This window comes from Monodelphis domestica, chromosome 7 (assembly GCF_027887165.1).
Source record: "Monodelphis domestica isolate mMonDom1 chromosome 7, mMonDom1.pri, whole genome shotgun sequence".
NCBI classification, from domain to species: Eukaryota; Metazoa; Chordata; class Mammalia; order Didelphimorphia; family Didelphidae; genus Monodelphis; species Monodelphis domestica.
The window spans coordinates 60,766,537-60,789,177 of record NC_077233.1 but is presented as its reverse complement, the minus strand read 5'-3'; the positions used below and the strand labels follow the sequence as shown (position 1 = coordinate 60,789,177).

At 44.4% G+C, this 22,641-nt stretch overlaps 1 protein-coding gene and 1 long non-coding RNA gene across 5 annotated transcripts in view; one reads left to right on the top strand and one right to left on the bottom strand.

The window, feature by feature from the left end:
* The first annotated feature begins 8,174 nt into the window (after nucleotides 1-8,174).
* On the top strand, nucleotides 8,175-15,327 carry LOC103095918 (uncharacterized). Its single transcript, XR_008913438.1, has 3 exons — nucleotides 8,175-8,320; nucleotides 12,439-12,533; nucleotides 13,077-15,327. It is a non-coding gene; the product is annotated as an uncharacterized LOC103095918 (long non-coding RNA).
* Nucleotides 15,328-15,439: 112 nt separating this feature from the next.
* CHCHD6 (coiled-coil-helix-coiled-coil-helix domain containing 6) overlaps nucleotides 15,440-22,641 on the bottom strand; it is a 313,964-nt gene continuing 306,762 nt past the window's right edge. For 2 of the 4 annotated variants that reach the window (XM_007500305.3, XM_001377356.5), the window contains 2 exons: nucleotides 21,800-21,935; nucleotides 15,440-15,687 (listed from right to left, as the gene is read on the bottom strand). In XM_007500305.3, the coding sequence (XP_007500367.2) occupies nucleotides 15,682-15,687; nucleotides 21,800-21,935 (142 nt within the window). In that variant the 3' untranslated portion in view covers nucleotides 15,440-15,681. Of the gene's footprint in view, nucleotides 21,936-22,641 lie in introns of all 4 variants that reach the window. The other 2 variants (XM_056804730.1, XM_056804729.1) reach the window with 2 other exon arrangements.

The window sequence follows — 22,641 nt, the reverse complement described above, 5'->3', positions numbered from 1 at the left end:
GGCTGCCAGCCTTTACCTCACTGGTCGCAGGACGGCAACTCGGCCTCCACATCTTCATCCTTGGGTGTTTTCAGAGCTCCCTGGGCCAGGCGGCCTCCCCTAGTCTAGTCAAAGCATGCCAATGAGCATCACCCATCACCCAGTCCCTGCAGGAACTTTGGCAGGGATGAGCCCGGCCTCTCTGCTCTAGGAGAGGAGAGGAAGCAGTGCCCAGGGGAGGCTGCCCTCCTGATGGCCTGCTGCTTCTGGGTCCTGAGCCGGGCGTTCCGGGGAAGCCACGGTCTTCCTTAGGCCTCGTTTCTCTGTCCACACCGGCAAAAACAACAAGTTGTGTCTGTGTTTACTCTGATTCCCCAGGCAGACAGTTAATCCTCAGGGGATTTATCATAATAACATATTGATATAACAATTTTAGGATTTATAGACTCCTTTATATACAGTAACTCCCTTTATCCTTACAATCACCCTGCAAATGCCGTGGTATAAATATGATTATCCCCATTCTAGACAAGGACACGGGCTTGGGGCACTGTGACTGGTCGCCCCAGCTAGGAGGGCGCGGTGCTGGCGCCACAAGCTGGGTCTCCTTCTCTGGAAAAGAACCCGAACCACCTTGAGTGAGAACAGTGAGCCCGAACCCCGAGGCACTCCCCGGGCCCAAGAGAGAAGGCGAGGCAGTGGGGTAAAGGGGAGAAGAACGAGCCTGGTGGGGAGAACCTTGGCGCTATGGCTGTGCAGGGCTTCAAGGACCCAATCTGAAGTCAGAAGACCCGGGGGAAGATGGCGGGCGTCCAGGCTCTGTCACTCGTGCTCGGCACTTCGTGGCAAATTCTTTCATCTTGAATGGCTTCAGCTTCCTCTGCAAGATGAGGGGTGGGACTAGATGATCTCTGAGGTCCCTGCCGACTCCAAACTCTCAGCCTCCTAAACAGATTAGTGGCCAAGGAGGCAGGAAGACTGGACCGTTCGATTTCTGAGCTCGGCATTGGCCTTCATTCTCCACCATTGGATGCCGCCGCTTGGACGGAGGCCAACTCAGGACTAGGTCTTGTGTGTTGTGGTCCGGGTCAAACTGGGGTTCAGGTTGAGGTTGGCTCCTTCCTGTGTAGAGTGGGTGAGCTTGCCAGGGGCCTCACTGACTCCCTCCTTTCTCAGATGCTAGAAAGGGGGAGGCAAAAGGGTTGCTTATTCAGTGCTAGGAGGGGAGAGGAGGCAAAATGGGAGCTTGAAGAGTGCTAGGAAGGGAGGGCAAGAGACAAGCAGGGCCTTTGGCAAGGGCTGCTAAGGAGGTGGCTGGGTTTCTGTCTCAGCCTATGACTGGCCCTGGATGGTGGTAGGGACGTCACGGACGTCACAGGCCTCCCCAGGAACACTCTGACCTTTATTCTAACCATTAGCCTAAATGACTGACTCATTTTGCTGACCATAATGATTGATCATCTTCGTCCCACAATCTACTTCTCCTCCTCCTCTCTCTGTCTTTCTCTTCTCTCTTCTCTTTTCTCTCTCTCTCTCTCTCTCTCTCTCTCTCTCTCTCTCTCTCTCTCTCTCTCTCTCCCTCCCTCTCTCTCATTTTCCCTCCCTCCCTCCCTCCCTCCCTCTCTCTCTCTCTCCCCCCTTCTTTCTCTTCTCTTTCTCTCTTCTCTCTCTGTCTCTGTCTCTGTCTCTCTCTCTCTCTCACACACACACACATACACACACACACTGCATGAATAGATGGAAGGTGATCTCAGAGGTGAGGCTACTGGGAAAGGCCTCCTTCAGAAGGCTGAGCCTTAGAGGAAGCCAGGGAAACTGAGGGACAGGAGTGAGAAGAGCGTTTGGGCCATGGCCATGGGGGATGGCCAGTGCAAAGGCATGAAGGTGGTGCTGTGCTAGCTACTGCAAGGAGGCCACAGCGTGTAGAGGGGTAGGACAGGGCAGGCTATAAAGGACTTTAAATGCCAAACTGAGGACTTTGCCATTGATGCTGGAGGCACAAGGGAGTTATTGGAGAATCTGGTACGGTCTGCCCTTTGCTTTAGGAAAATCACTCTGGAAGTTCTATAGCTGATGAAGTGGGGAGAGGCTCGGGCCAGAGTGACCAACGAGTCCAATGTGACTGGAAGGATGATGGGACCCTCAACAGTAACGGGGAAAACGGGAGGGTTTTGGGGTAAAGATGGGGAACTCTATTTTTGGAAATACTGAGTCTGAGAGGCTGTCCAAAAGACAGCTGGTTGTGAGGGGCTGTGGTTTAGGAGACAGTAATTAGGGTTGGATATTTCAATCCAAGAATCATCTCCAGAGAGATGATAATTAAAGTCATGGGAGTTGATGAGGTCACCAAGCGAGAGAACCGAGAAAGGAAAGGAGCCCGAGACAGTTTTGAGGTACACTCACAGTCAGGGTATGCTATGAATGATGACCCAGCAAAGCGGATGGAGCAGGTAGGAGAATCAGGAGAGAGCAGCGCCACAAAAACCCAGAGAGGGGAACGTATCCAGGCCATGCAGTGCAATCCCTCCCTGTTGGTGTCGACCATCCTTTGTTTTGGAGGACGAGAATTGGACTTGAGGCAGTCGCACAAATTTGTCAGCCTCCCTTTCTCTTTAGTCACTGAAGTCCAGTGGCAGGACAGAAGTCAGGGCGACTGGGGACAGCCTGGGATGTAGAATGACCTTGACAACTTGGATGTCTGGCCAAGCTCTAAGCACTCCAGCACCTGCTTTAGCCACCTTTATAGTCCTTGTCATCCTTCCATTCCAACCAGGGGAAGGCTTCACACGCTTGGGGGATATTCCCATAATTCATCAAATGAGTTTGTGCCCCATCAGTCACCCTCATCCCTGTGTATTCTGTTTGCCAAGACAATTTTACCATGATGGGGCCATCCTGATTGTATAAATAAGGAGATGGAGGTACAGAGATTAAACCACCCATCCAGCAACGCACAGGCACCAAATCCAGAGTTTTCTCCAATATACCCCATTGCCCTTCTCTCTACCCCTTTTCTTTGAGCCTCAGTTCCTTTCTCTTCAAAATGGAGAGATTTAAAATTAAAAATTTTTTTTTAATTTAAATTTTTGATTTAAAAAAATAAAAAAAAACCTCTTACTTTCTGTCTTAGTAACAATTCTAAGACAGAAGAACAAAGATTAAGGAATTGGGATTAAATGACTTGCCCAGGGACACACATCTAAGAAGTGAACCCAAGACCTTCCAACTCAAGGCCTACTGCTCTGTCTACCTTGCCACCTAGCTATCCCTAATAATGTTTGTTTACATTTCATTTTCATTTGAATTAAAAAAATGTTTTCCCCATGGTTACATGATTCTTGTCTTCCTCCTTCCTCCCAGAGTTGACAAGTAATTTCACTGGGTTATACATATATTATCACTCAACTCCTATTTCCATAGCTAATATGTTTTTTAAAGAGGAAATTGAGGCCTATAGAAGGCATTTTTTTTTTAAATTTTATTTTACCAAGGTCACAGAGGTAGCAAATGGTAGAACTGGGATTCAAATCCAGGTCTTTTGACTTCAAATAGCCTTAGAATATGAACTGTCAGAACCGGAAGGAATTGTTTTTTTGACGGAATCTTAAATGGGAGAGTGTGGGAAGTAGAAGGGCTTTTAGGACAAAGAAGGTGAGAGCTGGAAGGAGTTGCAGTGATCACCTAGTCCAACCTCCTCTTTTTACTAATAAGGAAACTGAGGCTCTAAAACGGTAAGTCACTTCTAAAAGGCCTCATGGCTGGTGGATGAGTGCCAGACACAGGATCTGAAATCACAGCTTCTGGCTGCAAGCTCAGTGTTCTTCCCATGGCACTGTTGCCTTCTATGCCTTCCCTATCAGGAAGTACACCCCCCACTCCTTGGAGGAGCAGACTGGCGACTGATTTCAATGACCTCTCAATGCCTTTGGTGCAAAAATGCTTAAAAACAAAAATAATCCTAAAAAGGAAACAACAGCATTGACTTTTCTAACTACATGAAAGTGGCAGGTCCTGCTAAAGGTCACAAGCCGTCCATAATCACAGAGGCGGGCGTACAGAGCCCTCTCCTTGGGCAACACCATCCTCCTTGCTTTGTAGCAATTTGCCATATTCTTGGGGTCAGTTTGGCAGAGATAAAAACACACTGGAAAAAGCCCTCCTCTTGGGAAGAGGGGAGCAGGGTCCCAGGGCAGACTGAGCGAGCTTCTCTGCAGATGAGCTCCCCAGTGGGGGTCTAGAAGGGAGTGAGGGCTGGCGGCTGGACATTCCCACTGGGGGGGGGGCAGGAGTCTGCCCTGGAGGCTACCATTCCATATTCTGTCTTACTTTCTGAGTGCTAAACACGAGGCAGACAAGTCCGTTGGTCCATCGGCTCCACTCTCTAGAGCTCTAGCATCCGCGTCCTAGGAAACGCTAGATGCTAGGCAACATCCTCAGCTGAGGGTGGGCCAATGCCTCTTGCTGGAAGGAAAATGTTCCTGTGGATGGTACTTGATGTTTTCTTTATTTCTATTTTTTTTAATTAATAAGTATTTTATTTTCTCTCTCTCCCACTCATCTCCAATAGAAAAACCAAAAAACAAAATCAAACAAAACACTTGTAACAAATATGTACAGTCAAGCAAAACAAATTCTCACACTGGCCACATGAACGGGTCTCATTCTGCCCTGAATGGGAGGGAGGCAGCCCGATCGGTCATCGGGGCTCTCCTAGAATCGTGGCTGGTCACGCATGGCATTCTTGATCAGAGCTCTTAAGTCTCCATAACCTGTTCTCCTGACTGCCCATTTCCCTCTGTTTTAGTTCATGTAATGGAGGAGAGAAATGGAGTCTCCCACCACTGAATTCAGGACCCGAGATGGACTGGAGCCAAGGGATGGAGAGAGGGGATAGACTCTCTCTTTCCCTGGTAACCCCACTCTGGGTGTCTTCAGAACGACTGGTTACTGTTCCCTCAGAGGCTTGGTGGAAACAAAATATACCACAGACAGCTTCTCCCTCTCTGGGGAGAGAATGTAACTTTTCTCCCCCCAAACTCCAAGAGTCCCTTCTTGGATACTATGAAGCAGGCACTGGAGTTAGTAAATGGCTATTTATTCTAACACACGAACACATGAAAGGTAGGGCAAGTGAATTGTGGGAAAAGATAATTAGGGAGGTTGGAAATAGGAAGTCCCTAAAGATAACAATTGGATCCCTTCCCCCCAAATCCTGCAGGGTCAGGCTTTGTCTGCCTGACCCTCTGGGGTCAATTGTGAGAGCTGTCCTGGCTATTATCAAGTTCAAGGGCTGTTTAGAGGGATTGAGAGGAATTCTTCTTGTGGGGAATAGCTTTCTGGCAAAGTCCTATTCATCCTGGTGTTTGTCTTCCACTGGATACTGGGTCAGGCTTCACAGGAGGATACTCCAGGCTCAGAGGTTCACTCAGATCAACCTCCCTGGGGGGCTTCCCAAAGAGAAGTGAATCCAACTGTTTGGATCTTCTCAGTTCCTCTGTTCCTTCTCTGGAATTCTCTCTCCTTCCTACCCTTCCCCTGATCAAGATGGTCTTCCAGGATGATGAGTCTGCTTGTCTTCTTCCTCTGACAGATTATGTCTGTTTCCTCTCTTACATTCATATATGTTTTCCCAGCTTTCTCTGAAACCATTTCTATCATCATTTCTTCTTTTTTTCCATTCCATTCATAGGCCAAAATGTCTTCCATCATTCCCCTCCTGATGGGCACCCCTTCGTCTCTAGCTCTTTTAAGACTACAAAAGGATTTGCTATGAACATTTTTAACTTGAGTTCTTCTTGAAGACCCATCACCCTTACATTGTCTTTATACATCTGTTTTTTCCTTGTTTGGATATCACATTTTCTTTTATCATTATTGCTTTTGGTTTTTCTTCTTCAGACAGGTTGATCGTTTTTGTGGATTTGTACTCCTAATCAATTATTCTCTCTTTTGCTTCTTTGGAGTGACTTGCCCTGACAGATTCAAGTTTTCTTGAACTATTCTGCTAATTATTTCTGCTATGCAGAACATGGGTCCTGCTTTTGCAATTCTTTTTCTTTTAAACCATTCACAAATATTCTGCTGTGACTCCATGTTTTCTTGGGACCTTCCCCCAATCTGCTTCAACTGTTGATTTATTTTCCTTTGTCTTGCAATGTATTTATTTGTAGATGGCTAGACTAGTTTAGTTGATCTGGAGGATGTATTTCCTTCCGGTTAATATCTTTCCTGTTGGTTTATCTATATGATCTCAAGGTCTTTGCCCGAGTTCTGGGGTAATTTTGGTCTTAAAAAAAATTCCCCTATTGTTCACTTTCTGACCTTCACCTTTGACTATGGTTTTCTTGGGTACCTCAAAAGCTGTGGCAATCTGTTCCCATATTGGACAATTCACATTTTAGCAGCCTTAATCTCCACCCCAAGTGACTTCTGGGGGGGCAAAACTGGCTCTCCCTGGATGTTGGACTCTCTCTCAAGCTCAATGGCCACATGTGCTGACATTCTGCTACCATGCCTTCCGCCCCTCAGTTGTTGAAGCCCTGCTACCCTGCTTGGTGGTGTGTGTGTGTGTGTGTGTGTGTGTGTGTGTGTGTGCGCGCGCGCGCGCGCGCACTTGTGCATATAATGCTGAATGAGCTCTTGAGGGGTTAAAGTTTAGCCCTTTCTGTGTTAGTCCGTTGTTTTTTGTTTTTTGTTTTTTACTTTGTTAAAGTTCTTGGCATCCTAGATCATGGAGATAGTTGAAGTTGCTTTATCTCTTGTGTATAATTGCGATTTCTGAGAGGTTGTCACGAATGGAAAAAACAAATGTCTAGTCCTTTGTTCTATGGGTTACATGAAGTCTACAACAAACATTTTTATACATATGGGCCCTTTGTCTTTCCTTTGATCTTTCTGGGGCACAGGCCTCCAAGCAGTGTTACTGGGTCAAATAGTATGTATGCATCATTGATGGCTTTGAGGGAATAGTTCCAAATTGTTTTCCAGAATGGTTGGATCAATTTTGTAGCTCCACTATTTGCTGACTTGGGAGGTCACCTTCATCAAGTCCTCCTCTAATGCCTCACGGTGTAATGTGCTCTTCCCCAAAGTCTATGTCAAAAAAGCATAACTTCTGGTGGGTTCCTCCTGGGTAAAGAGGAACAGCTAGACTGTAGACTTCTTGAGAGTGGGGCCTTATTCATTTTTGTCTTTGAATTCCCATTTCTTAGTACCATGCCTGGCACATAATAGTGGCTTAGTAAATTCTCATTGATTAGATTGGTTGATTGTTCACCCACAAAATTTAGACAAGAACAAGCTTAGAGAGGCCTTCACTTTACTGAAAACCCTCTCTTTGCCCTAAAAAATGTGACTCCCCTCCCTGACCCTGAAAGTTACAGAGGACTGCTCAAATTTCTGGGCTGAAACATCTACCTCTCTTCTCTGGTCAAAGAGAGTAGATTGGAACCGCGTATCTATCAGCCTGGCAAAGATGACAAAAATGGAAGATGGCCAGTGGGAAAATAGCCCAACTGGTGCATTGTTTGTGGAACTGTGAATGAATATTGCCATTCTAGAAGTTAATCTGTTATTATACATAGAAAGTACTGAACAGAGCATGCCCTTTGACCTAGCTGTCCTACTGCTAGGTCTACTATCCCGGAAAGAGATCAAAGACATGGTAAAAAGTCCTATATGTATAAAAATATTTATAGCAGCTTTTTGTGGTAGTAAAAACCTGGAAACCAGAGGGATGTCCACGAACTGAGTCAAAATCTCCAGTCTAAACATTGCATTTTATAGATGAAAGACCAGATTTTAGAGGTGTGGTCTTTTCCTCCATCCTTTGTAGACAGAACTTGTTTCAGGTGGCCAACATTTGACTGGCCCTCAGGAGGCAGACATGCCACCAAACTGGATGTGGAACATTTCCAACTTGGTAGGTTCTTCCATAGCTTTTGGGAACCCAGAGTCACCTTTCCATTACTTGATAAGGCGTCCATTTTGGTGAAGAAGAATTTTTTTTTAAAAGAACAGTTTTAGGTTAAAGGAATGAATCTCTAAGGAGGAAACAGTAAACCAGGTGGGGGAGTATTTTAAAGCTGGCTCCCCTTAGTCCCTCTGCTTGGTACTTTCCTAGATGATGCACTCTAGTGTAACAATAATAAATGTTTTGCAAAGCACTTTACATACATCATCTTGTTTGGGCCTCACTCTAATTCTATCCCGTGAGTAGGAATGACAGGCATTTTGACACCTGTTGTATTGATAAGGACACTGAGGCTCTGAGGAGTGAAATGACTTTGGCCAGCCAATGTCAGAGCCTGGATTTGAACCTAGATCTTGGGACTCTGGTACAGTAAGTTTTTGGAAGGAAGGGATGGTGTCTTTTCTTTCCCTTGAATTCCAGCCCAGGGCCCTTGCACAGGGCTGGCTGTAGGGGGAGGGCCTAGCATCCTCTTGGCTCTCCATTGTCACTTCTAGACTCCAGCTCTGCTTAGTTACTGTTGTAAATGCACCCCAGGCCATTCTTTCTCCTTTTTCAACACTTCTGGTTCTCCTATTAAGGGGCTTTAAAATCCACAGATACTAGGTGGCTCAGTGGACAGAGCGCCAGGCCTAGAGACAGGGAGGTCCTCGATTCCCTCGCCCGGACCACTCCTCTGCCTTGGAACCAATACTTAGTATCGATTCTAAGATAGAAGGTGAGGGTTTAAAAACAACTAAATCCACTGATACTTCTTCAAACCCCTTCATTTCATACGTCCTCAACCTCCTTAAGGTATTTTTTTAACCCTTACCTTCCATCTTAGAATTAATACTGTGTATTAAGTATTAATAATAATTAACATTAAGTATTAATTAATACTGCATATAAGGCAGAAGAGGGGTAAGGACTAGGCAATGGAGGTTAAGTGACTTGCCTAGGGTCACACAGCTGGGAAATGTCTGAGGTCAGGCTTGAACCCAGGACCTCCCATCCCTAAGTGTTATGGTCTATTTCACTCTTCCTTGGTCACACATAGGGATGCTCACATACTAGGTTGGGCCATTACCCAAGACATTCCACTTCCTTAATTAGAAACTGATGTTCCCCAACACGACCATAACGGATGATTTCACTCCTCTGCGTGTCTCACCTTTCTTCCGTCTATTCTTTTCCCTCATGGAGACTTCCTCTTCCTTCACCCCAGAATCCTCTTGGGTCGTCTCTCCTGCTCTGACCTCACCTTCCTCTCTCTCCGTTTCAGCTCAGTAGTTACCTGTTTGAATGGTATGCCGTCTTCTGCTTGGGGACCCCCACCCCATCCTACTGCTGCTCTTAGACTCTTGCCAAATCTCAGCTCTGGATTACTCTGAACATGTCTCTTCCCTCCTACTGACAAACTGCTGGAAAAAATGGATTACGTCTCACCATTGGGCACACTATCAATTCATGTTATTGGACCTCACTGGAGCCACAGCAATCCTTTTATCCCTCCCTCCCTGAGTCCCTATCTCCCTCTCCACAGAAGCTATTCTGAATCTTCTCTTCCTTCTTCAGCCCTCTTCTTCCTGTGTAGTTGAGGGCCTCCACTCTGACTTTAGTGAGAAAAGGGAGGCGCTTCTCTCCATTTCAAACTCTCTTGACATCATTTCCCACTTGTCCTTTCCCCCAGCCTCTCACAAAGGGACTCTCGCCAGGGCCACCCCTTCTCCATCTGCACTGGCTGCCGTGCCCTCCTGTCTTCTTTGAGGTGTTTCCTTCTCGATAATCTTCACCCCTTTTCTATCTACTATTCCTACATGACTCTTCAGCCTGGCTTGACTCTCCAACTGACTTTCCTGGGAACATTCTCTTTGGAATGTTCTTTCTTGATTGACAGATGAGGTCCCCAGCTTTCTGTCTTACATGCATGAAGTTCTCTCTTCCTTCATGCCTCTTCCACAACTCCCTTCAAACAGACCCAAGTCACCCCCATTCCCTCAAGCTATTGTTCTCCATCTCTCCACCCTTTCCTTGCCAACCTCCCAGAAAAAGTCGTCTACACTTGCTGCCTCCACTCTCTTGTCTTTTCTGCAGTCTGGCTTTGGACCGCATCAATCCACTGAAATGGCTTTCTCTCCACTGGTGCTTCCCAAGGCACTCTCCTGGGCCCTCCGTAAGCCCCTTCTCTCTCTTTGGAATTGCCTGCTATCTCTAAGGGGACTCCCAGCTTGATAGATTCATTCTCAGTTTGTGTGATGTCACCAGCCTACGTCAATGACACTGGACATCCCAGGGATATAGCAAATTTACCATGTTCTCTTTCCCCCCATCAGTCCCCTCTTCCAGATCTATTTCTGTGGAAGGCTGCTCTCTTTTCAGTTTTTCAGGTTACTCATCTTATTATCACCCCCAGATTCTCCTCTCTCTGCCTACCTCATCAATTGCCAAAAATGTTCATTCTTACCTTCGGAACATCTCTCGAAATGGACCCTTCTCTGTGCTCCACCAACTGAATTCGCATCTTCTAGACCTCTTGTTTACTTTATTGCAATAGCTTCAAGTCCTTCCTGTTTCAGGCCATCCTACAACACTCTGCTGCTAACATAATTTTCCTGAAGTGGAGATTTGTCACGTGCCCCCCTGCTCAGCCAACACCAGTGGCTTCTGATGGCCTCCAGGATCATCTAGAAACTCCTTTGTTGCTTTAAAGGCCCCAAAACCCAGCTTTCTGGTCTCCCTGAACAAGATTCCCCTTTGCCCACTGCACTATCCAGCCAAACTGGCTTCTCATCATCCCACAAGCTTCACCTCCTGTCTCGACGTTGTTGCTCTGGCCACCCCCATGCCTAGAATAGATTCCTTCTGCATCTCACAGAATCTCTCTCTTCTTTAAGATGCATATGGGCAGCCTCTCTGGATCAATCTTTTACAGATTTCTCAACTGTTAGTATTCTCTCCCAGGCCTGGAGACAGAAAGATCTGAGTTCAAATGCAACCACAAAACACTATTTGTGTGAGCCCAAGTGGGTCATTTACCCTTCATTTGCCTCAGTTTTCTCAACTGTAAAATGGGGACAATAACAGTATCTCCCTAGCAGGTTGTTGTGAGGATCAGATGAGATCACTGTAAAGCACTTTGCACAGTGCCTGGCACACTGCAGGTGCTATATAAATACTAGCTATTATTATGGACCTGCATTGATTCGCTTTACTGCTCTGCTATATATACTTATATATGTGCTTGTCATCTCCCCTGTTAGAATGTAAACTCCAAACAGACAGGGATTATTTTGTTCCTTGTACTTGTATCTTTGAGCCCCACAGCAGTCACCCAACACATATTTCTTGACTGGTACAGAACAGATGCTCAATAAAGAGTCTGTTGGTTGGTGTCCGCCAGAGAAAGAAAAAATGAAACTCATTCCTGCTTGTCTTGGTCTTAACATTGCCTTCCCTCTAGGAGGATGGACTTGTGGATGGGCCAATAGATTCCCTATTCCTCCAGGGATGATCAGAAAGTGGGAGTCCTGTGCAGTATTCACTGGGTGTGCCCTGCTCATTCCATCCATGAAGTTGGGGGGAGGGGGGGCAATTCCTGGCTTGCAGTGTGTAGAAGGAATCAGTCTGACTGAGGGGACAGCTCTCGTCATGCTTATATACTACCAAACTGACTTGCAGGGCATTTAGGTTTGCACATTACAAAATACACTTAGATCATGGATGGTGAACATGAGGGACAATTTGCCTCCTGGTCTGAAATTGACTTCAGTGGCTCTTACTCCACCCAGGGGAGGGTATGAAGGATCGAGGTAGGTATGGTGGATAGAGCGCAGGACTTGGAGTCAGAAGAGCTGAGTCCAAATCCTCAGATATTAGCTGTGTGACTATGGGTAAGTCACTTCATTTCTCCTCTTCCTATCCTCAGTTTCTTCATGTATAAAATAAGAATAGCCGTCCCTCCCCTCCCAAGGTTGTTGGCAGGATCAAATGAAAGCGTATAGGGAAATGCTTTGCAACCCTTTAAGTGCTATGGAAATAATATTATTCTCAGAAGTTCTTAGAGGGCTAGGCTCGCCTTTCCTTTGCCCCCCCAGCCCAGTCTACCATTCATCAGTTATTTGTGTCAGAGAAACACCATTTGATGATAAGTTCCTTAAGGGTGGAAAGTTTATAAATCACTTAAAAAAAAAAAACCCTTAACCTCCATCTTAGAATCCATACTAGGTACTGACTCCAAGGCAGAAAAGTGGAGAGAACTAGGCAATGGGAGTTAAGTGTCTTGCCCAGGGTCACACAGCTAGGAAGTGTCTGAGGCCACATTTGAACCCAGGATGTCCTGCCCCTAGGCCTGGCTCTCAATCCACTGAGCTCCTTAGCTGTCCCTATAAATCACTTTTTAACCCCAAGCTTGTGGTATATACAATAGGCCCTTAATAAGGGTGTCAGATTTCAGTGCCTGTAAAGCTGCAGGCTTTTCCTTAGGTTGTCTGTAATTTCTTTTCCTACAGAAAAAGGATCTGTTGGGTCATCTCTGCACAACTGCTCCCCTTCCTTCTGGCTGATCAGCAATTCAGTGAGCCTAAGGGCATGTGTGAGGACATGGGTGAGTGTGAGGTGCTCTTTCAACTTCATTGATTAGCCCAATGGAGATTGAAACAAAAGCTTATAGCTGTAAGATGGCCTTAGAGATCATCTAATTGGATCTCCTCATTTTATAGATGAGGACATTGACGTCCAGAGAGAGAGTTTAAGGGAGGCAGTGTTCTGGGCATGGAAGAGCCCTAGAACAGGAGCCAGGAGACCTAACAGCCATGACATGAACAAGCTGCAGGTTCAAAAAGTCATTTTTCTATGACACAGTATCTTTCTCAGTAAAATGAAAGGGTAGTTGCTTGTATTTGTAACCATTTAAAGATTTGCAACATGCTTTAAAAAGTCTTTGCCAAAATAATTCTGCACAACAGGGAATGACTATTATTGTTTCTGTTTTACAGCTAAGAAAATTGAGGCCCAGAAAAGTTAGGCATCCAGGGTCATATTGTGTCAAAGCCTCCCAAACAAGTCCAGTTCTTTCTCCAGAGAAGGATGCAGCTGACTCTCCAAAGTTGTTTCTGATCTTTTACTAAGATACTAAACTTTATTTCAGAGAGAACTTCCATCACTCAAGATTATCATCTCAGAAGCCCACTAGCCCCAGGCTTTCCAATGACCTCGGATCTGGGAAGGACAAGGACTAACAAGTCAGTTTCCTCCATAATTCTTTCCTAAGAAGAGCAACAGCAGCTGTTGGACTATTATCCCTTGCCCAGAGGCAAGAGACTTAGCCTCGAGATCACCAGGCTTTTGGCCAAAGTCTGGCTACCAAAAACTCTTTAGCTTGGACTGCTGCCTGGCAGTCATTCTGAAACATGCCCCTGGCATCACAGGTGGAAGTTTGAGGGAACAGAGTTCAGGACCAAATGTGCACCATTAAGACATTAGCGGGATGGTTTGATGTGAAGCAGGCCTAGGGATGGAGGCAGAGCTTTGGGAGTTAATGGGACAGGACCAGTACAGTTAATTGCTTACTTGCCTGGAGACATGTAGGGACTAAGGAAATGGACAGAACTTCGGGAGTGGTTTTGTGGGAGCTAGTCAATCTTGCCATGTTATATTTTGTAAGTAGTGGCTATGAGGAACCATAAATCATGTGAAACATATGAACGAAATGTCTACCCAGGTAAAATAGAGTTCCAGCAGTTTCTCTGGAAATGTCTTGGGACTGAGGCCTAGATGTCAGTCAAGGAATCTCAGAATAACTCATAAAATAGAACCCTCTGTTCCCAAACCTACAAGTTAACATGGGAGACATATGGCCCAGGAAGGCTCATCTGAGCAGTGCCACCTACTTCTTTTGTTGAATGCCCATCCTGGCCTGGCCTGCTCTTCCACTGGTCACCACAGGGGAAATCTAAGAAGATAGAGCCTCCAAGTGTAGGGGGGAAAAAGGGAGGGGATAGGGGTGACTGGCAACTGGACACAACCTCTGAGCATAGTTATCTGTCACAAAAGGAATCTTGAATCTGATACATGTCGTTTGACAGGCAGCGAGGTAGACACCTCACTGAAGATAACTTATTGAGGACCAAAAGAGGACCAAAAGACCTCAGGAAATAGCACATTTGATATCTGTTCTTGGTCTAGGTCTTTCCCTTCCTTTTCTCTACTCCAAGATTTCATCCACTGAGTCACAGTGGAAAACTGTGATGTTTGAAATTTACTGCTGAGAGAGTAGCAGGCACTAATTTAGCTAAATGTTTCCTTTTTAATGGCAGCATCATAGATGCCTCCAATACCTTACCCTAAGCTGATCCTTTCTAATGAATCATTCACATTTAAATATAGCTATTTTGTCATTGAGGAAATAAATCAGAAAAAGAGATCATGTGGGGAGATTGTGGGATACCAAGTGATGGTTAAAGTGTTCCACTGGTACCCAAGGAAAAGTAAAGACTAGGGACAAAGCTTCTAGCATGTTGGTGGATCATATGGAAGATTATGGGTAAAAATTACAGAGGATAAGAAGAAAACAGATGGGCTACAATTTATATTCATGGAAAGAATATTCGTATTGATGAACTGACAAACCCACTGATGCATTCTCCAGAGTCAGTAAGGATTGGTTAGTGAGGACTGAAGATGGAGCTTCCACACCTCATTCTGAGCTTCTCAAGGTCAGCCACCTCTCAGCTTGGATTGTCTCCTTTCTACCTGATTCTGTTTAGTGGTTGTTCTTTAAGAGGGCACGGTGGGTCCTTCAAAAGGCCTTGATCATTTTCCTCTCTCATATAATTCAGGAATCAGAAATCTATTAGACTAGTTAAACCCTCAATCTTGGGCTTTTAGTTTTATTATTTTCCCTCATGGAGGAAGATGTAGAAGTAGCTAAAGGACATATTTGGTTTTGCTTGTGACAATCCATTACTAATGCTTTTTTATATGACAAATTCAAAGATATGACCACTTACCAATGGAATTTATTGTCTTTTTTACAAATGATCTCTATTCAGAGGGTGGAATACTCTCTCTAGCTTTCTTGATAACCAAACCCCTAACCTTATATGACCAGACCTCTTTTGTGGGGTAAGGAAAGAGGTACTTGGCACAAAATCCTCAAGTACAGAATCTAAGAATCCTAGTTAGAAGGGAATTTAGAGGTTACTCCTACCTGAATAATGAATCTCTCTATAATATTCCCAACAAATGATTTTCCCATTTACCAACAGGAAACTCCTCTTATGATTCTGAACAAGAATTCCTTGGTCAAATTTTTAATATCCTTCCTGAGTCAGGAGATTAAGAGAACAAGGTAGTTTCTTCCCACTCTCATATTCTCTAAGTCTAATGAGTTCTCCTTTATTTGGCTGCCAAACAGTCCAAGAATATACTGCTGTCCAAAAGGGTTGTTTCCCTTAGTTTAGGGTATTCTTCCAAGATCAAAACTTAGAGGATTGGACTTTTAGAGACTGCTTGAAAACAAAGACATTTGCTTTATTTCCTCAGGGCAGTTGTGAACATATACTTTTTTTTTTTTAACATGTCACTTTAACTATGATAAACCCAAAGCATAGTGGTGTTTCTTGGTCACATATTGGTGAATGGCTGGAAATGTTGGCGATGAACCAGGGATCTGTGGTCCTGTAAGTGGTAACTTCACTGGAGTATGCCTGCTGCTGCTGGGTTCTCTCCATGCCAGGAAAGACTGTCACTCTTCAGCCCTACAAATGAAAGTCATGTTACAGCTCAGTCATGCTGTATGGAGTAGGACACTGCTACTGATGTACACGGATGTTGGCAGGGACCAAGCCTGGGCCTGACTGGGGAGAAGCTGGCAGTGTTTGGGTAGCCCTATGGTCACTTACAGATCTCCCTTAGAAAAACAGAAATAGAGGCTTAACAAAGAATCCCTGTGGTTCACAGATTGACTTAGATTTAAGATGAAGTTACCCATGTTTTATGGCATTTTTATTTATTTTGCTAAATATTTTCCAATTACAGTTGAATCTAGTTCTGATCATGTTTAAGACTGTTGTGGGTACATGTTAGATACTTTTGATATAGGGAATTACTGGTAAAGAAACAATTTCTATTAATGCAGATCTGCAATTTAAAGAGTTGCCTGGGGCCCTGAGAAGTTAAGAGATTTATCTAAAGTCACACAGTCAATATATGAGGGAAGGACTTGAATTCACAGGCCTTTCTGACTCCAAAGCCAACCTTTTACCCACTATATCATACTGATTTTCAATGAAGAAGTGACTGTTTACAATCTCAATCTGCTCACACAACTTTTGGAGAAAATAATACCTAAGAGGACAAAGGGGTTCCTAGAATTATGGAAAATTGAGTTTAAGGGGACCTTATAGACCATTTAGTTCAACTTCTTCATTTTAAAAAATGAGGAAAATGGGGTCCTCAGAAGTTGTAATTTTTGTTCAAGATCACACAGCTAAGCACTATGGTAGACTTGGGATTCCAACTTCTAGGTTCTAATTCTCTGGTGTAATTGAGTTAGGAATGGGGTCTACAAGTCCTAGCTGGTACTGGCTCCACTGTCCAATTCAGAGTCACAAATCCTCAGAAGTGGAAAGGAATCTTAGAAGCTGATTATCTAGTCCAGGAGTGGGTCCTTCACCTTTTGTTGTGTCATGGACCCATAGGGCAGTCTAGTGAAGACTATGACTTCTTCTTAGAATGATGTTTTAAAATACATGGGTTACAAAGGAAATCAATTCTATGTAAACAAAGGTTACCATATGTATACATATATAGAAAAAATTACATATATATAATTAAAAAAAAAAAAACCAAACTCATGGCTTCCTGGTTAAGACCCCTTGACCAAAGGATTCTTTGTAGAATCTCGAAAGGTGGTTGGTTATATTGCCCCTGATGAAAGGGCCTCCCAACCCTCCTCTGAGTAGCCCTACCAAATAAACTTGCCCACTCTTCCATCTGAAAGCCTTTACTTATATGATAGAAGTGATTGACATCTTTCCCTCTCCTAACTTCTCTCCTCCTTAAACACCTCCAGTTCCTTTGATTGATCCTATGTCATGGTTTCTAGCCTTTTGCCATCCTGGTTTGTCAATGCCTTTCTTCATATGTGGCATCTGTCCACAAGGGAACACAATATTCTATTATAGAAATCTTTGTGGAGACTTTGAAGTGAATACAAGAAATTCATTCAAGAAGTCCTTGTACTAAAATGCTCGCCTTTTTTTTTGTCTTGAAAGGACATGGTACCTCTACTGAAAGATGAGAAAGTGGGTTTTGTTTCTCTAACGCTACTTGCTATCTGTGTGAACATGAACAAATCAGTGAACCATTCTGTACACGCCTTAGCTACCTTTTCTAGAAAAATGGAGAATCTCCAAATACTTACCCAGAAGAGTACAAGTTCCTTGAGGACAGGGACTATTTTGTTTTTGTATCCCTAGCACCTACTCATGTTAAATAGAGAAGATTGAATTGAAGGCAGGGATTGAAAGGGAGGTTCTCTGTAGGTCTGCCCCAATTCTAAAAATCTCTGATCCAGGATCTGAAGCCTAGTGCTGGTGGGATAAATCATACTAGCAGGCAACATGGTTCAGTGGGAAGAAGTCTGGTGTGGTAGCCAGAGGCCCTACATGAACATTCTCCCTCTGCTCAATACTCCTTGTGTAACCCTGAGCTGGGCATTTAACCTTTATGGGCCTTATTTTCCTAACTGCAAATGAGGGGGTTAGACTATATGGGCTATACTTTATGATTCTATCATCTAAGAAACAAAACTACAAGGTTGAATAGGATCTGTTGGTTCCTAACTGAGGGTATAAAGACAGAAATCCTACTTTCTTTAAGAATGGGTGATTTTTTCATCTTATTGATGAAAATTCTTATTTTTTAAGGGAAAGAAATATTGGTCAGATTAAAAATCAGTGGCTCCTGTAGCTACTTAGTAAATTATTTTTAATAAGCCAGAAAACACCTAATCATGTATCTCATTAGGGCCTCTCCCAGTAGAATGCCAGCTCTTTGTAGGCATGGACTGTTTCCTTTCTGCCTTTAGATTCCTAGGGCCTGGTATAGTGCTGAACTAAATACCCAATAAGTGTGGGGTATGAAATTAGATTCAGCATTTAAAATAACTTTATCAATTATGAGTTAGGTCCTTGCCAAAACCTAGCCCAAAACAAATGAAAAAACCATGTCTACAACTGGGTCTTAATAGATACCTTGTGTACAAACGTGTCTCAAAAAAAATTCACTTCCATTAACAGTGTCATGTAGAGTTCTTACCTTTATCCTTTACTTCTTTAAAAACAGAATTTTCTAGTAGAAACTAACTCAGGGAGAATGTTCACTCATATGTGATTTTCATAAAAATCAGGTTTTTCCTTGTTAAAAATCTATGGAGAGCCCAAACTCAAGCCAGGAAACTCTCCACATCCATATACATGCACATGCCTCTGGGCTCTGATTGCACATCTGATGTGCGGGTGTTTGAGTCCTGTTTGTGGGGCCTCAGAAAATACCCAAGAACCCTTGGAGTGTGAAGGTATTATCTCTGTTTTCCAGCTACCTGAGCAATGGCTGGGCCTCTACCCCACTTACCCTAAATACAAACCCATGATGATTTTTCTGCCACCTGGCTACTGCTCCCAGAAAATCCATGACATACACTTGAGCACCCTAGCCACCAAGTCTTCTGGGACACTCATTGGTAGGGGCAGAGAGGATGTTTTCAGCCATGCACACACAAACACACTGTATAGCCAGAATCATTGGATCCTGAGATAGTGAAGGCTTTAGGTTTAACATGCATTCCCCACACACTACACTCTCAAACTCAGTTGGATTCTTCATTGGCCTCTGCTGTTGCCAGTTGTTCAGCCTCCAATTTACTCTTTAATAACATCGGGGGTGGGAAGGGGTGGGGGGAGTTAGGCCTGGCAGCTTCCCAGCACCTCTCTTGGGCAGGCTGGTTGCAGAAAGCAGGCTGAAGTTTAATGCAATCTGTCTTCCTTCATAATCACATTTTGCCTGTACTTGGTGCAATAAAGATGTATTGGTAAATGTGTTTGCTAAAGATATACTCTGCTAGGGGAAGAAAGTCAACACCCTCCCCCTCCCCAAATGCTACCCCAATCCCCCAAAGCTAAAAGCCTGATTTGTAGAAGAGAGAGAGAGAGAGAGAGAAGAAAACATCCAGAGCTGGGGGCTAGGAGTTGAGACAGCTGGACAACAGGATCCCTTAGTATAGCATTTCCCCAAATAAGAAATCATATATGCCAAGAATTAGTTAGGGACTTGAAATATCCTGCAGGTCTGGGGATTGGGGGGGTGGGTGGGAAGATGGGAGGTAGGAGGAAAAGGGCTTTTAATTAAAGTTATAAGCTTACTGATTTGCAGACATACAAAGACCTTCTTGGTAAATAGGAAGGATAAAAAAAAATTCCACCAGGACTTACACCATTTGGTCTAATACAGCCTGACAATTTTTCCCATCTCCGTCTGTTGAAGATCTTCAGGGATGGTTGGCAAGCTTGTTTCATGTTAGACTTAAAATTAAGCAAACAGATTCCACTCTTAGTAGGAGAGAAAATGTTCTCTCCCCTCACCACCATGGAGGTGAAGTGCATGCCCTGGCCAGGATGGTCCATGGCAGTCCGCTCTCCACCAGGAGAGGCCCTGACAGATACAAGCTCCTCCCTCCAAACCCATCTGCGTTTGGTTCTTGTGGCCTTTGAACTGTAAGGGGGGGCCCATGAGATTCCAGGGGCTTTCAGGTGTCTCAACATTCACTGAAAACTTAGTTCAAGGGAAACCTTTTGGCTGCTAAAGAGATCTGGTTCCAGATAGGAACTTTGACACAGAATGACTTGCTTCAGCCAAGAACTGCTTTGACCTTGGTCACCACACGGAATAACACAAAGCAGCTGGCTCTCCAGCCTGGGAAAATGGGCTTCTCTGTGGGGAGGACAAGTGAGCCTTCACCCTTTGTCCCTGCACTGATGCAAGAATGAAAATCTTCTCTTCTAAAAACTAACTCTAAGAGCTTTTCATTTAAGATACTAAGTGGAGGCCAAAGATCTTTGCTGAGTCAGGAAGGGATGGTGCAGAGAGGAGTGGCAGGCCCTCAAGCAGAAGAGAAAGACAAGGGAGAAATGTATTTGTTTGATAGGATGGGGGGGTGGGACAGCTAGCTGAATCAGTGGTAGAGAAGGGAGGTCCTGAGTTCCAATCTGGTCTTAGAATACTTCCTAGCTTTGTGACCTTGGTCAAATCATTTGACACACATTTTGCCTAGTCCTAATCATTCTTCTGCTTTGGAACCAATACACAGTACTGATTTTAAGATGGAAGGTAAGAGTTTGTGTGTGTGTGTGTGTGTGTGTGTGTGTGTGTGTGTGTGTGTGTGTGTGTGTGTGTGTGTGTGTGTGTGTGTGTTTTTAAGAGAAGGGATCTTGCAGGAGAAAAATCTGAATAAAAAGGGATATATTAGGTAGGGGGCAAATATCACAACAGATGACAAGGGGCTCCCTAAACTAGAGAAATTTCAGTCCTTCATAAGTTGTTTGCTGCTCAGACTATGAGAGTATTCTGGTTATCTGGGTAGGAAATGAGTTAAAATCAGGCCATACGGGTTAAAAACATGCCTTCATTGGACTTGAAATCCTTATAGAAATCAAATCAAAGTCTTGGTCTTAAATCTCCTTCTCCTTCTCTGATGAGGACCCTGTAGAGAACCACTTCTTCCTCTAAGAGGATGCCCAGAGTTGCTTCCCTGCTAGCCCTAGAATTAATTTCCATCCTGGTGCCCTGATGTAGGAAGAAGCTTGGTTTCCCTTGATGAGTCTGGGTTTTGCAGAATTACACTCCTGCTGGCCTAGATGCAGCAGAGGAACAGATTTTAATAGAGGCAAAACACCTGAGGAGAGGAATGGGATGGAATCCGAGACAATTCTCTGACCTTGCATCTCCCTTTAGCACTCATCGAGGAGAAGCTTTTATTGTATGGGAAGGGTAACCTCAGAGGTCTTGGCAGAGGTCCCTGATCTCCCAATTGTGATCGAGCTAACATAGCAGGCTCTCAGGGGGCTCTGACAACATCCCACTTCCCAGGTCTGAAATACTGATGAGCTACAAAGAAGTCTCTAGGTCCCAAGACTATTTGAAAACTAGCCTAATAATCCATTGGCTATAAGACTGGTGGGAGGAGTAGGATGAAGGCTGCTATCCATTATCATTTTATGGTTTTGAGGCCTTATGGCACTTCAGGCCCAAGGGAAGAACCCACAGATTGGGGGGGGGGGGAGGGAGAGTGGTTGGAAACCTATTTGGCATTTTCTGTAAGGTGTGGACAAAAGGTGTTAAACCCCAAATGCTGGAAGTGGCCTCCATAATTTCCCTATCAGTATTCCACTAATTCTTTCTCCTTATAACATAATTTAGTAGCAGCTTCTCTTCCCACTGCCTATCACATGGCTATGGTCACAGATGTTACCTTAATCACAGAATTTAGAGCCTGAAGATTTTGTTCAATCTCTCCATTTTACAGAAGAGGAAAAATGAGGCCCAGAGATGGGAAGTCCAAGGTCATATAAAGTAAAAGTAAAAGATCAATCAAGTAACAAGGATGGGCCAGCCATTCTGACTCTAAACTCAGTGTTCTTATAGTATCTCCAACTCCCTTCTCTATCTTGCAGCTTAACGTGTTATGTTCTTCACTCCCAAAAGGCTGGGGATGCTCATGTTAGGGTCTGGACAAGACCTGGGGCAGTCTCCCAGGAAAAAGGCAGTGGTTGAAGGAACCATGTGATCCCAATGCAGTGCCACTGGACCTACCTTCTGGGCTGTGCTCACGCAGTGTTGGTAGGCTTTGACCAGGTCTGAACACTTGAGCACCTCCTGAAGGTTGTCTCTGTAGCAGCGAAGAATCTGTGACTGAAGGCCGGAGCACACTGGATCCACCCTTCGAGGTCTACAGAAGAAACAGAAAACAACCCATCTCTAGAGGACAAGCTATGAAGACAGAAAGGAAACTGAGAAGTTCCCAAACTTTCAATCTCATTAACACTCTGATCAATGCTCGTCTCTCCCACAGCAATATAAAATTAATTGGAAACAATGGTTACTTCATTATTCCTGTGCTTCCTTTTTTAGTCCCAGGGCCTGGCCTTCTAAAAAGACTGGCATGACAACAGGGATGATGGACAAATCTCTGTTCCACTTCTATGAAAGCTCGCCAGCAGAGGGACTTAGTCAAAGTCAATCTTAGATACAGATATTCCTTGGAGAAAAAGCACTTCTCTAGGAGGGTTCTTGGTTTTCTTTGTGTCCTGGACACTTTGGGGAGCAGTCTGAGGAGATTCCTTCTCAGAATAAAGTTTCTAAATTCATAAAGCAAAATACAGAGGATTAACAAAGGAAAACAACACTATTATCAAGATATTTTTTAAAAGGTCTTGCAACTATACCAAACCACTGCTTTAGGCCTAAATGAACTAATTGCTAGATAACCTCTTGCTAAGTGCAAGGCCCCAAGTACTGGCCTCTCCGAAGGCAAAGCAAAGCAGGGAGGGCCTGAACAAGGAAGAAATCATTCACATTTTGCTTCAGGCTGGCCCTGGATCAGCCAGAATTGCTGAGTCACAGTACTAGCACAGGCAGCAGTTCTTAGTGGGCAT